Source organism: Myotis daubentonii, chromosome 16 (assembly GCF_963259705.1).
Source record: "Myotis daubentonii chromosome 16, mMyoDau2.1, whole genome shotgun sequence".
Classification (NCBI taxonomy): Eukaryota; Metazoa; Chordata; class Mammalia; order Chiroptera; family Vespertilionidae; genus Myotis; species Myotis daubentonii.
In genome coordinates, this window is record NC_081855.1 from 13,011,123 (window position 1) to 13,028,421 (window position 17,299).

Genomic DNA, 17,299 nt, shown 5'->3' on the forward strand with positions numbered 1-17,299 from the left:
GCTCTTTGGCCCCTTGAGTGTGGCTCTTCCACAAAATACCAACTTCTGTGCATGGGCCACGAAGTTTCAATCGCACTGTATGTGCATGCCCACATGTGGTATTTTGTGGAAGAGCCACACTTAAGGGCCCAAAGAGCCACATGTGGCTCACGAGCCGCGGTTTTCTGACCACTGCCCTAGAGTACATGCAGGTGCAGAGTATCCTGATGGGCGGAACACGGGCAGTCTTACCTCCACTTTCAATGAGGACATCCAGGAGTTCGTCCATCTGCTGACTGCGAGTCATTTGCTATTATGAATTAACCAAAGGAGGACAGAGAAGTCAGAAGGTGGCTCCCTCTTCGATAGGAAATCATTAGAAGCAGCACCACATATTTTTGAACTAGGTTTGGCTAGTTATATTTTTAATTGTGGTAAAATACACAAAACATAAAATTTATCATCTTAACCATTCCTAAGTGTACAGTTCAGTGATATTTAGTACATTCACATTGTTGTGCAACTATCACCACTTTCCATCTCCAGAGCTGCTCTCATCTTGCAAAAGTGAAACCCTGTCCCCATTAATCAACAACTCCCCATTCCATTCTCCTCCCTGGCCCTGGCAACCACCATTCTACTTTCTGTCCCTATGAATCTGACTACTCTAGATAGCTTATATAGTGGATTCATATATCGTATTTTTCCTTTTGTGACTGGCTTATTTCACTTAGCGTAATGTCTTCAAGGCTCATCCATGTCAGAATTTCCCTCCTCATTAAGGCTGAATAATATTCATTGTATGTATATACCACATTTTGTTTATCCATTCATCCATTGATGGACACCTTTTGGCTTTTGTGAATAATGTTACTATAAACATAGGTGTAACTGGTTTTTGGCCCCTTATCTCACTTTGAAGTGAATATGGCCTAAGAATGTGGCTCATATTTCCCTAGTTCTTCATTGCAATAGTCTGTGGAACTTGTCAACACTTGTAGGGACTGGACCCCTCCCCTCTGGCTCATCAGCATTAAGTAGAGTCTTATTAATGGAAATCCACTCTGCTTGGCCTTTTTCTGTTCTTTTCTTTCAAAACTGTGATATTTACAGATACCAGGTTGATATTTACAGATACCAGGGAAAGGAAATGGGGAGAACTAAGACATCTATTGATCTCACTCCTCTGAGAGTCCAGTCTCAATAAACACAGGTGTCAATAATCAATACAGATGGGAGCACTGTTCCAAGAATGAGTCATTCACCAGGCCAGGAGGCATTAGATGCCTACAGGATCTGGCAGGTAATGCAAATGGTCCCAGTGTGGAACAGGAGAGAGGGTGGAGTGTTGAACCCATGCTATGGTTCAAGAAGGCAGTGGATACTGTGCCTCAGGTGACTGTTTTCTGAAAGAAATAGGGCCTCAGTGTAGACACATCCCCTAATTTTTCCAAAATGAGAAAGCCTAGTTTTTGCATAAAATCTCCTACATATTTAAAAAACTCTATGAGCCAAGTAAAACCTAACTGTAGGCTAATGTGATCTGTGGAATCCAGTATGCAGGAAGCGATGTAGATCTTTTCTGGACTGAGCACATATGAAGGGCTAGCTGATACTTTATCCAAACTCAAGCCATTTGGAAAATAAGACCATTAATTGCTTTTCTTTTTGTACCTTTTCTTTTGAAAAATTTCAAACAAAAATGAACCTCTGTTATTATCCAGCTCCATAACCATCAGTATATTTCTAGGAACAGTGAATTTTGAAGCTAGGAAGAACTCTAGGAAGTGTCACACTGACCATTGCTCTCATATATTGGAGGACCTATCCACTGCCTGGACATTTGGTATTAGAACGGTAGAGGTAAGTGTTATATCATTTGGAATCATTACAAAGGAGATATTTGCCCTGTTTCATATAAATTGAGTACTTGCCCATCCTTAGTGGCAGTGCAGCTGTCTGGTGGCTGAGCTGGCACTAAGTCCAGTCATCTGGGTACCCAGACAAAACTCTTCTCTCTCTTGGCCTCACACAGCTTACATACACATCAGCACCTTTCTATAGTTAGCATCTAGACACTGTCCATTCTGGTGGGAGGCACCAGATGCACTCAATACCAGAATCCACATGCATGAACCCATGTAAAACAAAGTGCAATTCAGCCAGCCTATTCTTCGATAAAGAACAAATCATGTGGTTACCTGCTTTACTGCATCTTCATAGGATGGAGGCTGTGTTATCTCTGCAACTGTTGAAGTTGACTTAGGAAATGTTGGGGATGGAATTGAAAACTTTGGTCCTGCTTTATCAGAAGACTGCAAACCAGCCATCTGTGTGAGTCAAATGCAGAAACAGACAATTCATGTGTCAGATCTGGTACTGATTCTGTAATGGAAACTATGGGCTAAATTTTGGAAAAATAGACTTAAGGGAAAAAAGAGAGTGAGGGCTAGGAAAACAAACCGAGTAGATTAACAATAGTATATATCACTATGGACTTATTGCTGGAGGCATTTTAGAATGGGAACCTCACAGATTCATTTCTCACTCCAAGGTGCACCCTCTTCTGTTAGGAGAAAGCAAGATGAGAAAAGGAAATAAAGTGAGAGTCCATTCCAATCCTAAGAAGTCCACCACCCCAGGAGTTTCCATAGTAACTTATCTCCCAGCTGTTCCATTCGTGGCTGGTGCCTTTGCAGAGAGCTGCAGGCACGGCTGGGAGAATCTCTTGGAGACCAGCTGCGTGCACTGAGGGTGTCCTGTGGATAGGCCATTCCAGGGTCTCCGTCTCCAGGACCCTGGCCCCAGCAGGCGAGATGCAGCACTTCTGTGTTGGCCATCACGCTTGCTCCTTATCACCTCCCCCCTGCCCGTGGACTCCCCACATCCTTCACATCCCTGACTCTTCCACCTGCTGAAATGCATCATCTCTTCCCTTTTTTTGCAGGGCTATTGCACTGTGACCCCAACTTTCTGGATCCCTCTGATCCTTTCCACAGATCCATGTATTTCACTTTCTCCACCAGTATGTCCCACACTCCCCTATTTCAGCTTCACTGAAACAGGTTTGTTCCTCACGGTGTCTCACAAACATACCAGGGTCATGTGATTCACCATGACTTCTGGAATAACGCCGGGAAATGACTTCTTGAAGTGCCTCCTAACTTGTATCAGTATCCATTTCAGGCCTGTTTCTACCTAAAATGTCATTTATCTCTGCCCCTGAACCTCATCATTGGGATGAAAAGGATCCACAGAAGAAAGAAGAGGCAAAGTCAATGCCAAGTTTAAACCTTTTCCCAGTTGCCTACCTTTGGCTGTACACCTGGGCTTTGGGGACAAGGATTGCCCATAGCACCATGACTGCTGTCTGCCTGGGCTCCAGAGAAAGGGGGGTGGAGGCCAGAAGGCTGGGGGGAGAAGCTTGCAGGATGGCCCTCGTGTGCCCCTGAGTTCTGTAGAAAGAAAGAAGCACAAGTCAAGCGACCACCAGTGGCGTTCTTGAGAGCAGCCTTTGTTAACACCTGGCCCTGGTAAATTCCATTACCAAAGTCTCGGTTCTGGCTTTTATGTATCACCTACTGCTCAAAACGTTCAGGGGCTCCTACAGATCCACAGCATAGGGTTCCACTTCTCCCCAACATTACTGTTCAAGACTTTAGTCAAGTACTAGTTCCTGCTGCAAGTTTAAGTTCCACTAATCCCTTTATGAGCTCCCCTCAGCATGCCCTGTACATGCTACCTCCCTATCGTTTTTATTTTTTTCCCCCCTCATGGAATGCCTTTTTGCAAACTCTCCTTTTTGAATGCTGTACTTCCTTTTAAGTCTACCCCCTTCTCAAAGCCTTACCGGACTTTTCTAGCCCTTCATGATCAATCTGTCACCCCTACCCTCACCGGAATGTCATAGACACGAGTCAGTAATATTATCCTGGATTGCTCAATATCTTTTTATCAAGCAATCACTCATGCCTTCAAAGGGTGCTTTGTAAACTGTAAATCACTGTACAAATGTTGCTTCTTCTGGAGAGTATCGATATCGTTAGAACTGAATGTGCAGAGCTATGTAAAAAGAGCTGTGTTTACCATTGTTGCCCAGGACACTATGCATTCAATAAATGTTGTCATTGATGATGATAATGCATTTAAGTCCCAACTCCTCCCAAATGGGTGGGTATCTGCTCCACCGGGTTTGCAAAAATGTCTTCTCCTTACCCATGGCCACACCTCACACTCCCGGGGTAGAGAACAGTCAGTGTGAAAGGAGCATGTGCTTTAGAATCAGATAATCCCAGGTTCACCTCCCGGAGCCACACTTTCCCCAGCGGCAAATAAAGAATAATGAACCGGAGCCCAAAAGGTTGTTGTGACAATGAACAAGATTACTCATATACATGTACATGTATGTGGCAGGAGTGCAATTAATGCCAGTTTTCTTCCTACTCCCTTTCTAACGCCATAGCGCTCAGAATCTTTTCATGATGTGATCCAAGCATGTCAAACTTGCAGCCTGCCAGCCGGGAGTTTGACATGCTTGATGTAACCTTTTCTCAGACTTAAAGAGATATTCCTAATAATTCGTTGTCTTCATAGACAAAGTAAAGTCATTGATGATCACCTTGGCCTAGTCTTTGAAACAGTTACTCTTCTGAGCTGTCTCCTATAATTCTGCTCTCATTCTACCCCAGGCACACTGGCTTTCCACCTGATTGCTTGAACATTCCATGCACACTCGCTCCTCAGGGCCTTGGCACTTGCTGTTCCTCCTCTGTCTAGAATGCCTGCACCCCAAATATTCACAAGGCTTTCTCCTTCACTTCTTGAAAGCTTTGCTCAAACGTCCCTGGCCCTTTTACTTAAGGTTGCAAATTTCCAAACTCCTCACCCCGCTTCTCTGCTTTCTCTCTATAAGATGTATCATCTTTGAATACATTATATATTTTATATATATTTTTAAATTTACTGTCTCCCCATGAGAATAGGGATTTTTTTTTTTTTTGGTTAGTTCAGAATTAGTCCCAGGAGACTGGAAGAGGGTCTGGGCTGGCACACAGTAAGTGCTCAGTAAATATTTGCACTCTGCAGACCAACCACACAGAGACCAGTAAGGTCTGATAACTACCCTTTCGGCTCTTGGAATGAATTGGTTAGACCTATGCTGAAGCGTGATGCCAAGGAATCCTAAAACAGAGTTTGGCAATGTACAGTCCTGGGAGCCAAACCTGATCCTGTAAATAAAGCTTTATTGGAACGCAGCCATGTGCACTTGTTTATAAGTTGTCTGCAGCTGTTTTCATGCTACAGGGGAGAGTCGAGTAGTTGTGACAGAGACCATAATGCTCCCAAAACCAAACATATTTCTTATCGAGCGTTTTACAGAACCAGTGTGCCAGCCTCCGTCCCAGAGAAGCAAGTCCGCCTATTCTGAAGGCCCCAGAATCTTCGTGGCCGGGAGGTGCTGTTGGACTTGGAAAGTTCCAACACCAGCTCTTAGCTCTGCAAATCCACACCCCGCTTCCAGGAAGGGGGTGCAGCGGGCGTGGCCAAGGAGCTCTTACCTGTGCAGTAGACACCTGGGTGCTGGCAGGTGAGGAGGCCCCGTGCCCTTCTCCCTGAGCACCAGCGGACGAAGGTAGGAAGTAATGGTTGTTCGGCGATGGGGGCAAGCTGATGTGCTGCGGGCTTTTCACGGCCCCGAGCGGCGAGTGCTGCGGCGAGCACTGCGGGCTGAGGAAGGTGGAGGGAAGCGCGTGGGCTTGGCCCGCGGGCTCCAGGCCGAGGCTGCCGCCCGGGGGCAGCAGGAGCGCAGCAGCGCCGCCCGCCGGCGCCTGGCCGTCCGCGCCGCCGGGTCTGTGCGCAGAGACCTGCCGGGCGGCGAAGGGGCAGCTGGAGGCCGCGTCCTCCTGCTTGATGGGCGCCCCCAGGAAGGGCGGCGGCTCCTGCTCGGCGGCGCCCTTGCTCCGCTTCTGCTTCTGCAGCTGCAGGCGCAGCTCCTCCACGTGCCGCTGCTCCTGCTGCAGCTTCCAGGTGAGCTCGTTGATCACCTTCTGCTTCTCCACCAGCATCTTGTCTTTCTCGGAGTCCAGCCCGTCCAGCTCGGGAGGGACGCTGCCGCCGCCGCTCAGGCTGCCCACCAGGCTGTCGTCGGGGCCCAGGCGCCCGGGGGACGGGTGCAGCCCGAAGGAGGGCGACGCGTCGTGGAAGGTGTCGGGCAGGGACCCGGCCAGCGACAGGTCGGACGAGGTGGGCGAGATGGGGGGGCTGGAGCTGGTGCTGCCGAAGTGGTAGAAGCCATTGGACAAGGCGCCGGCGGACGGGGAGGACTGGTAATGGGGCAGGGCGCCGGTGGGCGTGACGGGAAAGGTGACGGTGGTGATGTCCCCGAAGCTGGGCACGGGGCTCCCCGCGCAGTCCTGGAAGGGCCGCAGCCGGTCCATGAGCGCCGTCTTGGTGCCTGACACGGGCAGGCCGCGGAGCCGAAGCTGCTGTCTTAACTCGGACACCTGAAGAGAGCGGGGCACGTTACTGTGCTGTTCATGACAGTGTTTTAAACGTGTATTATTATTACATTAACTTCAAACGATCACAAATGCAGTCTCACGGTGTCCACTTCTCTTTTTAGTATTTCCGTCTCACTTCCTCCCCTGCACCCAATATACATCAGTTTTGCACAATTTTATTAATGCTCTTACAATGCGTGCTATCCCATGTTTTCATAGCTCCTGAATCATAGACCTATCCCGGAAATGTAGAGCCCACACGAACCACAGAGGCACCTCTGTGCTGCCCGCCAATCCCATCCTGGTCCTGTCCCCATTTTACAGATGAGAAGACTGAAACCTGCCCAAGTTCCGGCAGCATGCTCACACTCCAGTGTGCGGCCTCCCACCTCCCCACCCGTCCTCCTTGTGGGCGATTCTCAAACCCCAGCAGGTGCCGGAACCCAGGCCTGCGGGTTCTTACACAGGTAGCTGGGCCCCTACACCAGTTTCTGGTTCAGTGGGTCAGGGGTGGGGGCCGAGAGGTGCCTTTCTGACAAGTTTCTGGGGCGCTGATGCCGCTGGTCCCGGCCCAGTGCTGGAGAACCGCGGCTGCACATTACACCCTGTCCTGAGTTTAACAGCTGGCGGATAGCAGTGCTCTACTGAGAGAGAGAGGTGTGGCAATAAGACCCCCAATTCAAATGCTGGCCCTGCTCTTCCTAGTTCAGTGGTCACCCTGTTCCCCAGCTCGCTCCTGCACAGCAGAGACAATCCTACCACTTTATAGTCTCTCGTGCGGACTGAGGTAGCTTAAACAGTGGAAAGCGCTGGGAAGCGTACTTTGCACATGGTCAGGCATGTAGGGGCTGTTATTGTTATGTTGACGCACATATAATTATTTCATCCTGCACTTTTTCATATTCATGAATTTTAACCATCAGATATCTAAAAAAATAGAAACTAAATAAATAATAATGAATGCAAATGATGGAATACTTTAGATCTATTAAAACTGATGCTATAAATATTTGTTGATATAAAAATAATTATTTATGGTATAGTATTACATTTAAAAGGTTTCAATTACTTCATTCTATTTTCTAAGAATTACATATATATATACAGTATATACATATACTGTATATATATATACATACACACACATATATAATGTATATGAATATATATTTAAGCCTGTGCTTGCAGATTATAATATCTGGATAAAGATGTGCTAAAATGTTAACGATGGTTCTCTTTATCTGTATTTCCTAAGTAGTTCCCATAAGCATATTACTTTTATAATTAAAACAGGAACCATATTAAATACCTAAATGTCAATAATTCCATAAACAGCTAGAAGAATATGTACGAAAATATCCTTCTGATATTCTTTAGGGGAAGACCTTTTGAGCATAAAACCAAAGAAGCTAATCATAAAAAGTTGACCAAAAAATTTTGAAAACTCCTATCAGTCACGAAATGAAGATGCAAATGCAAATAGAATTTTAAGAAAAAATAGTTGCAGGAAAAATAATAAAGCATTAGTATGCTCGATGTGCCAAGCGTGTTTAACAACCCGAAGAGAAAGATGGACACACAACATACAAATGGGCAATGGACATCATCCAACTCTTCACAAAAGAGAACATGTTTAAATGGCCAATAATGTATGTGTACCATCATTAGTAGTCCAAGATTTGCAAACAAAATATACATATTTTTGTATTCATCTAATTGACAAAGAAATTTGCAATAGCACTTTGTGTTACTTAAATAGCAGCAAAAATAAATGAATAAAATTTTTAAATTGGTGAGAGAGAGACATTGATATGAGAGGCAATCAATAGGTTGCCTCCTGACTGGAGATTGAACCCACAACTTGGGTGTGTGCTCTGACCAGGAATCGAACCCACCACCTTTTGGTGTATGGGATGATGCTCCAACCAACTGAGCCACACTGGCCAAGGCTAAAAATGTTTTTTGGTTTGTGTTTGTTTATTTTGTTTTTAAGCTATTTTATACTTAACTAGATGCCCGGTGCACGTGCATGGGAGCGGGGGTGCCCTTAGCCTGGCCTGCACCCTCTCACAATCCAGGACCACTGGCTCCTAACCACTCACCTGCCTGCCTGCCTGATCACCCCTAACCACTCATCTGCCTGCCTGATTGCCCCTAACCACTCGCTGCCTACCTGATCGCTCCTAACTGCTTGCCTGCCTGCCTGATCAACCCTAACGACTCACCTGCCTGCCTTCCTGATCACCCCTAACCATTCTGCCTGCCTGCCTGATTGTCCCTAACTGCTCGCCTGCCTGCCTGATTACCCCTAACTGCCTCTGCCTCGTTCCCCACCACTGTGGATTTGTTCGTAAGGATGTCTAGAGTTACGTCCAGAAGGTTGTTTGGCTGTCCAGTCTAATTAGCATATTATGCTTTTATTATAGAATAGAGACCTGGTACACGGAATTTGTGCACGGGAGGGGGGTCCCTCGGCCCAGCCTGCACTCTCTCCCAATCCGGGACCTCTCAGACATCCCTCTCGAAATCCAGGACCGCTGGCTCCTAACCACTTGCCTGCCTGCCTACCTGATCTCCCCTAACCACTCACCTGCCTGCCTGATGGCCCCTAACCACTCTGCCTGATTGCCCCTAACCACTCTGCCTTGGCCCCCAATGCTGCAGCTTCATCGGGAAGGTCGTCCGGAAGGATGTCTAGAAGGACGTCCAGAAGGTTGTTTGGCTGTTCGGTCTAATTAGCATAATACGCTTTTATTATTATAGATATTCGGCTATTCTGAGTGTGGTCTGTGGACCAGCAGCACTTGCAGCATTGAGGAACATGTTAGAAATTCAAAATCTCAGGCCCCTCCCAGACCTACTGAATCGAAAGCTGCGTTTTACCCAGAGCCCCTGTGACTCGTGTGCACACCCATGTCTGAGAAGTGCTAACACTGCTTCTGGGACTAGCGAGGCACAGTTGTTCAGGACAGAAAGTGGGCAATATGTAGCAAGAACTTCTAAAAATGGTAATATGTTTTGGTTCAGAAATTCCATTCCTATGTATTTAGCCTGGGGAGATATTTAGATAAATAAGTGTATGTACAAGTTATATTTTTAACAGTAAACATTTGGAAGCAAGTTAAATGTTTAACAGAGGAATGTTAACTAGGTGGTGAAATAATATACTGCTATTAAAAATTAAAGGATTTTTGACTATTAAGAGTTATAAAAATGTTCATATGTTAAACAAAAATGCATGTCAGAAATTTATGCTCACATAGTTATTTTAAAGCAAAATATGTCCATATGCATTTCAAGACTAGAAGGAAATAGAATCTGTTATGTGAGTCAACTGCCTTTTAAAATACTCTTTATTTCTCTATACACAAATGTATTTCACTAGTGAATAATATTATTTTACACTCAGCTAAAAGGTATTTTAAAAGGATTAAGACAATTTACACTGCCCCAAGCAATACATATGCTCCCCCTCCCCCACCCCCAGTCTTGCTAGCATTGCTTTTATTATTTTCTTTTAGATTTGCTGGTTGGAAAAAGTGCAAAGTGCCAACTCATTGTTTTAATTTTGAATTACTTACAATTAATGAGTTCTGCATTTATTTTTGGAATCTGTTCTGACACTGAATAATTTAAAGTACATTATCAAATAATGTAGCTCATATTCTAAAGTCAACTGGATGCTGGGTGAGTTCAGTTTACCTTACATTTCAGAATATTATGCTGTGTGGGCTTGCTTGGAACAAAGTTTTGTATACACCTCCTTCCTGCATTGATTGGTGTTTCAATCATTGATAATGTAAACCATTTATTATGGAAAATTTCAAACATACATGAAAGTAATAGAAAAGTATAATGAACCCCATATAACCATCAACCACTTTCAATAATTATCAACTCATGCCCAATCTTGTTTCATTTATACCCAAACCACTTCTTCCCCTATGTTTTCTGAATTATGTTGCAGGAAATCATATAATTTAATCTGTAAGAATTTGGTATCTATCTCTAAAAGATAAGTACTTTTAAAAACACACAGATACAATACCATTATCACATCTAAAAAATATGAACCATTATTTCTTAGTCTCTATCAAATATTGCCCCAGTTTTTAAATTTCCCATTCACCTTCACATTCTTATTCTCTCTCTCTCTACCACTAGTTTGTTAGAAACTGGATACAAAACAAACACAAAAAATGGACTGTGATATTACCTCTTGTAAGTTTTTAATGAGAAACTAAACTCTATTCTCTGTACTTTCCCCCTTAATTTCTATGTAGCAAAACATGAGCATTTATGGAAAATATCACCTCATTGCCTTACCTTTTCTGGTTATTTAAAAAAAAAAATGTTTGTATTGGTTTTAGAGAGGAGAGATAGGGAGAGGGAAAGAGAGAGAAACATCAATTGGTTGCCTCCAGTATGCCCCCGACTGGGCATCAAACCTGCAACCTAGGTAAGTGCCCTGACCGGGAATCAAACCAGCGACCTTTTGGTTCACAGGACAACACTCAGCCAACTGAGCTACACTGGCCAGGTTCTTATTACTTTTTTGGAGGGTCACCTTCATGAATTCCTCTTATTTCTTCCTTTCCCAAAGTGTGATTATATCATTTGCTTCCCTTATTCCTCTTCTCTCCTTCCTTTCTCCCTGTTCCATTCTCCTCACCACTCTTTCCATTTTGCTCTCCTTCTATCTCATCCACTCTTCTAGTTTCAACCCTCCCCACTATGAAAACAATCCCCAAATTTCTGTCCCTACGCCCAACAACACAGCTGAACCCAACCAACTTGGCATATTTCTAACAGAAACTGCTGGTACCAGAGACTCAGCTTTCCCAGACTGAATAAACTTGCCCGTGTCCCCTCATATCAGCTCCCCAAACTACCTTCCCAGTTTGCCACCTGTGCAAACTCTCCCATTCACCCAGTTAAGCTTTCTTTCTCTCCTCTCTCCCACACCCCATGGTCAAGTCCAGTCTTCTGTCTGTCCTTTCCTTTCTTTCCATTCTCATCTGAAGTGGCAAAGCCTTTGAAATCAGTCCCTTAAGTTCAGATCCCAGTTTTGTCATCCATTATTTAATCTCTTCAAGATTTTGATTTTTACATTCCCATTTAAAATGTATGTTGTGGGATAAAATTTAAAGCAAATCTACTTAGCATGGCTGACTGACAGCTTATATTAAAAAATGCTAGTCGCCACTGTCATCGCCATCATCTCCTAATGCTTGTGCTAATTACTGGGACTGTGACCAGCCAGTGACCCTGATAACATGGCCTCAGGGCCCTGAGGGCTGGCACGTCATGTATGGACCATCTTTCTCTGGCCCAGGCATCTCTAGTCCTACCTGACCAGGCTCCCATCCAGTGCGAGACTCCTTTCAAAAGGAATCTTTGTTATTGTGGTAGAAGACATGTAACATAAAACTCACCATTCAATCACTTCTCAGTGGCACCAGTACATCGACAATGTTGTGCAAATATCAGCAGGATCATCTCCAGAACCTTTCTGGGATCTCCAATTGAACCTCTGTCCCGGTGAAACACTGACTCCCCACTCTCACCTCCTCCAGCCCCCAGTAACCCGCATCTACTTGCTGTCTCTATGATGTTGACTACACGAGGTACCTCATATACATGGACTCATACAATATTTGTCTCTGTGTCTGACTTATTTCATGGTGTAATGTTTCCCCGGTGAGGAAGCCTGCTTTGCTCTCGATGGGTTTATGATCTGGGAGTGGAAGGTGGGAAACCCTGCGGCTCTGGAGAGCATTGTCATGCGCTTGGCATCTAGGTTTATGGATGCCAAGTCCAAACCTGAGCACTTGTATTCCAAGTGGGAGGAATAGAGAAGCCTTTGATAGTAGGACCCAAGATACTCATTATTTACTGGTGTTGACACTTGGCAGCCATGGAATTTTTTTTAATTGGAAATAATCCCAATCCTACCTCCCCTCAAAGAAGATAATGACCAAGTACTGAACATGGGAATGAGGGTGGCAATGAGGACTGAGACAGAGCCGTGGCACTGGCCCAGTGAAGACTAGGGGACTTTTATGAATTTAGTCTTTTGGGAACCATGCTAAATAAGATCCTTTGTGGGTAAACAGGTGTCATCATTGAGAGTGAGGAGGCGCTGCAGACAGCAGGTGTGCTTGCACAGTAGAGCAGCAAGGCACTGCGCTCACCCTTTTCAGTTCTGTGTGAATCCCGGGTAAATGCATGTGCCGTGCTGAGGGTTCCTCTGAACCACACCAGGCTCAGCTCAAAGCTCAGGGGCATCTCAGTAGCTGAGGGTCTGTGGTCAGTGACCAGAGTAAACTGCTAGCACATACATATCATGTCACAAGTTGCTGCTACATTTCAGAAGGTCTCTGACTGGATTTCATAGACTAGTACATTGCTTTAAATTATATAATAGACATAGAGTTACCAACATTTTATCTTGTTAAATAAGGATTAGTATCCTTATTTAATAACTAGAAGCCCTCTCGCTTCTAGGGTCCCTTGGCGTGGCCTGCACCCTCTCGCAATCCAGTTTCAGCCTGATCCCCACAGGCCTGATCCCCGCAGGCCCCATCCAGACAGGAGGGAGCCCAATCCTGTGCATTGAGCATCTGTCCCCTGGTGGTCAGTGCATGTCATAGCGACCGGTCAACTGGTCATTCGGTCACTTAGGCTTTTATATATATAGATATTTCTTTTAATAAAAAGAAACAAAACTTTCTCAGAAACACTCAGCTTTCATCTACTACCATCATTTCCTACTGGAAAGTATCTTTCAGCATTCAAAACATTTGGAGAAAATAAGTACTTTGAATAAATATTAGTCAGATCTGTTGAACATACTTAGATTTATGAAAAGCCCTTTATATGGTTTTTATTTTCCTCATTTTACCAGAGATTGGTAAGAGATCACCATGGGATTGATCACTGGCTCAGATCTCATATCAATCCCATAGCTACTCTTTGTGCTACGTTGTCATGTATAAACGATTCCATTGGATTTTCATGATAAGCCATTTATGCAAATGAGGAATCTGAGGTGCTAAAAATTAAGAAACTAACCCAAGGTTGCATAGCCAGTCAAGGTTGGGTATTTAACCATAGCAGTTAATACTCTGTCACCTACTGAGTCTCTCCCATATTCTTCTTCATCATGTTCTATACAAGAAATCAGTTGGTGAAAATGTTATTTTAAATGTACTGATGTATTTGTTTTAAAAAAAAGAAAATCATGCCCAATCCTATACCTTCAGATCATCCAGGTTTGATGGAAGTGGGCCTGGCTTGAGAGAAGAGACACCGGTTTGTCCAGAAAAGCTGTTTTTGACAGGAGACAAAGGGGTACTGCTCAGTGGTGTTGAAGAAGAGTTTGGATTTCTGACCATCTGCTCGTTTGGTTCCCTGAAAACAAACAAAAAAGAGGGACTTGAAATACAGTCAGATCTATATATTGTGATATATAATAAGAAATATATATTTGGTGTTCATACAATTTCTGGCTCACGGCTAAAACGCTTGGGATTTCCCAAGTGAGGAGAGTGACAGAGGTGTCTCTTGTTATGTTAATGAGGTGGCTTTTGGACTCTATCTAAGGAGGGATGCTGGCTGCCAGGAGAATTCATCCTGTGATTAGAGGGTAGAAACTTTTGGTCCCACCGCCTTCTCATTCCCTGACCTCCAGGCAGGGTGAGGGACTGGAGATTGAATTCACCAATGGCCAATGATGTAATCAGCCCTGGCTTTGCCATGAAGCTTCCGTAAAAACCCAAAAGGTTGGGGGCCAGAATGTTTCTGGGTTGGTGACAATGTGGAGGTACTGGCAGAATAGCCGGCTTGGAGCAGGTTTGGAAGCTCCATGCCCCTCCCCACACCTTGCCCTAGGCATCTCTTCCACCTGGCTGTTCCTCAGTTGTATTCTTTTACAATAAACCAGTGATCTAATAAGTAAAATGTTTCTCTGAGTTCCATGAGCTTCTCTAGCACATTAATCAAACCCAAGGAGTAGGTTGTGGGAATCTCTGATCTATAGTTGGTTGACCAGAAGCCCATGTAACAACTTCTAGACAATTTCTGGCATCTTAAGAAGGTGAGAGCACCAGTCTTGGGGACTGAGCCCTTACCTGTGGAATCTGATGCTATTTCCAGGTAGCTAGTGTCAGAATGAATTGGAATTGTTGGACACCCTGCTGGTGTTGGGGAATCGCTTGGTGATGTGGGGAAAACATCCCCCCCCCCCCGTACTAGAATTGGGTGACCAGAACCCTTAGGGGGTGACTTCTATTTAGATGAGATCACAAGTTAATTGTCTACAAGGATCAGGCAGGGTGAGGAAAACCACAGCAGGCTAGCTGGCAAGTGGCAAGTGACACTCAGGCTGAGTCTGGGGGAGACCGGAGGGAGTGGTGGAGACTTTGGCATATGGGTGGGGCGTATCCATGTGCGATTTAGCTGATGCAGCCCTGGAGAACAGAAGTGAGCCTGTGGAGCTTGGCTGTACTCAGCATAATGGCCAGTGTCATCCAAGGCCAAACAGGGAGACAGCTGAACACCCACCCCAACTGCAGAGAAACCTCTCTGTTCCACTTGCAGCCACTCAGTGGTCACACCGCCCTTTTCCCAGGGAGGCCTCTTATCAGGGGCATTGATTTCCTTGCTCCCTCCCGGCCTATGTTCCTGAAAAGGCGTGCCCAGTTTCCAAACATAACAGGTGAGGCACAATGCAGCATGGGCCTTGGCTGTGGGTGCTGGCCCGGTGCCCGGGCAGAGAGGAGCCACCCACCCTGTGCGCAGCCCGGGCTCTGGGACTCACTTGAGCTGAGTGGGGTGGATGCTGGTGTAGCCGAAGCGCTGCTGCTGCTGCTGGCTGAGGATCTGCAGCTGCAGGAACAGCTGCTGCTGCTGTAGCAGCCGCGCATAGGCCGAGTCCATGGGCGGCGGCGACTTCTCCGCCTTCTGGTCCGGGGGGATGTACTGGTGGTACTTGAGCTTCTTCACCTTTGGCTTGGGGTCCTTGGGCTTCTTGTGGCGGTTCTTACTGTCGCTCAAGGACTTGGACTGCAAGAGGATGGAGACGAACATGGCGTTAGGTGATGGAGAGAATGACCAGTGTCATGGGAACACGTGAGGAGGTTCTGTCCAATAGATGTTCTCGAATCTCGGACATACAGACAGCAAAGCACGATGTGCAAAGAGACCCTGGGACACGGAGATGTCTAATGGTCTGGAAGCACACCCCTTAGGTGGGAATCTTGAACCTTAGAAGTGGCTCCTGGAGCTTTTCCCTCCCAGAGTAGAGTGAGAACACTTTCCTCATCTCAGACCAACTGCCGTCTAACACATTCTGATCTTGGGGCTGATTCATAGGAAAGTACTCTCACATGTATATGTGGAATCACTGCTGGTTAAGCACCGAGCAAATTCACGTAGTAATGCCATACATGTAGATGAAATTAACCTTGACCTTGAAAATCCAGAATGTGAAGTTTTGCTGCTTCAGGCTGAAAAGTAATATAGACTGTCCCTCCCACCACCATCCCTAATCCTGATATAAAATCAGGAAGTGGTACCCTCGGAATACTGTACTTACTATGGGGAGGGTTAGCCACGCCCTGGGACCCCCCAGAAGTTACCCTTTATAGAGCGTGATTTGGACACATAAAGAGAAGTTAAGCATACAGGCTAGGGAGTGAAGAGAAATTTCTGAAGGTGGTACAAGTACCTTACTACATCTTAGTTACCTCACCTCCAAGTTGGGGAAAATAGCCTCTATTTCCTGACTCAGTGACCAATGTAAGGGTGATGAAAGACAATACTGAAGTAACAACAGGGCTAGAGGGCAGTGTGATTAGATCTATAATCTAAAATCAAAGGCCTCCAGGAAGCAATAGGTTCATACTGTGATCAGTTGAAAAATATAAATTTCAAACCTTGGCTTTTTCCAGAAGGTTGAAGTGAAGAACATGGATATCATGACGGAAGATTCTTGAGAATTTGGGGGAAAGGTGGAGGGAACGTGTGGTACCAGCAGTGCCCAGAAGAGGGGGCTCCTGCATAGCTGGCAGGCCTGTTCTGAAGGGCAGCATCACCACTTTAACCACAAAACACACATCTGAAGGTGACCTACCCAGGGAGCTGCCCACTTGCCTTCCTTTGACCAGCGCATCCCACCACCGAAGCCTCTGTTTTTTCAAGGAGGCATCTGGGAGACTAATGAATAATGAGCATGCGTCCTTCCCTGCTCGTTAATTGATCAGCATTCCAGTTAATGAATCAGTCTCACACTTGGAGGACTTCTCCGGGCCCCGCAGTCAGCTCTGCGCTGCTTGGCAGCTTCTGTTCCCACCTCATCTGGGACTTGCCTTGTCCCGGGAGCTTCAGCCCCGAGTCTTGCTAAGGATTTTCTCTCCATGTTGCCTTACTTAGCACAGGGTCTGGGCCATCCAGAAGATTCTAAAACCAAGCCATTTTCTCACTGAGCCACTGCACAGTGAGGGCAAAGACTACTGAGCACATGGAGCTCTGAATTCATGGACCTGTGTTTCACACTCTTTCTGAGGCCAGAGGCTATTACAGGTGTGGGTTTGTTTTGCTGTTTCCTACCCAGAACTGCATGGCCAATCTAAGGGGAGAACAACCTAAGGCAGTGGTTCATCCAAGGTCCAGGGGCTTAAGACCCAGGCGCGAAGGTGTAAGGCAGGTGAGTGTAATGCGATAGGGAACAGTGTACCCTGTGGCCTGGAGCTTCCTCACTCAACCTGCGCGCACACAGTGGGGCTGCCACACAACACAGCAGCCCCTGCCTGCGAGAT

At 45.7% G+C, this 17,299-nt stretch overlaps 1 protein-coding gene across 3 annotated transcripts in view; it reads right to left on the reverse strand.

Moving 5' to 3' along the window:
- Window positions 1-17,299, reverse strand: part of MYOCD (myocardin) — an 87,223-nt gene that overhangs the window by 6,371 nt on the left and 63,553 nt on the right. For 2 of the 3 annotated variants that reach the window (XM_059668582.1, XM_059668584.1), the window contains 6 exons: window positions 15,301-15,545; window positions 13,739-13,892; window positions 5,538-6,482; window positions 3,291-3,434; window positions 2,181-2,309; window positions 232-289 (listed from right to left, as the gene is read on the reverse strand). In XM_059668582.1, the coding sequence (XP_059524565.1) occupies window positions 232-289; window positions 2,181-2,309; window positions 3,291-3,434; window positions 5,538-6,482; window positions 13,739-13,892; window positions 15,301-15,545 (1,675 nt within the window). The remainder of the gene's footprint in view (window positions 1-231; window positions 290-2,180; window positions 2,310-3,290; window positions 3,435-5,537; window positions 6,483-13,738; window positions 13,893-15,300; window positions 15,546-17,299) is intronic. The other variant, XM_059668583.1, reaches the window with a different exon arrangement.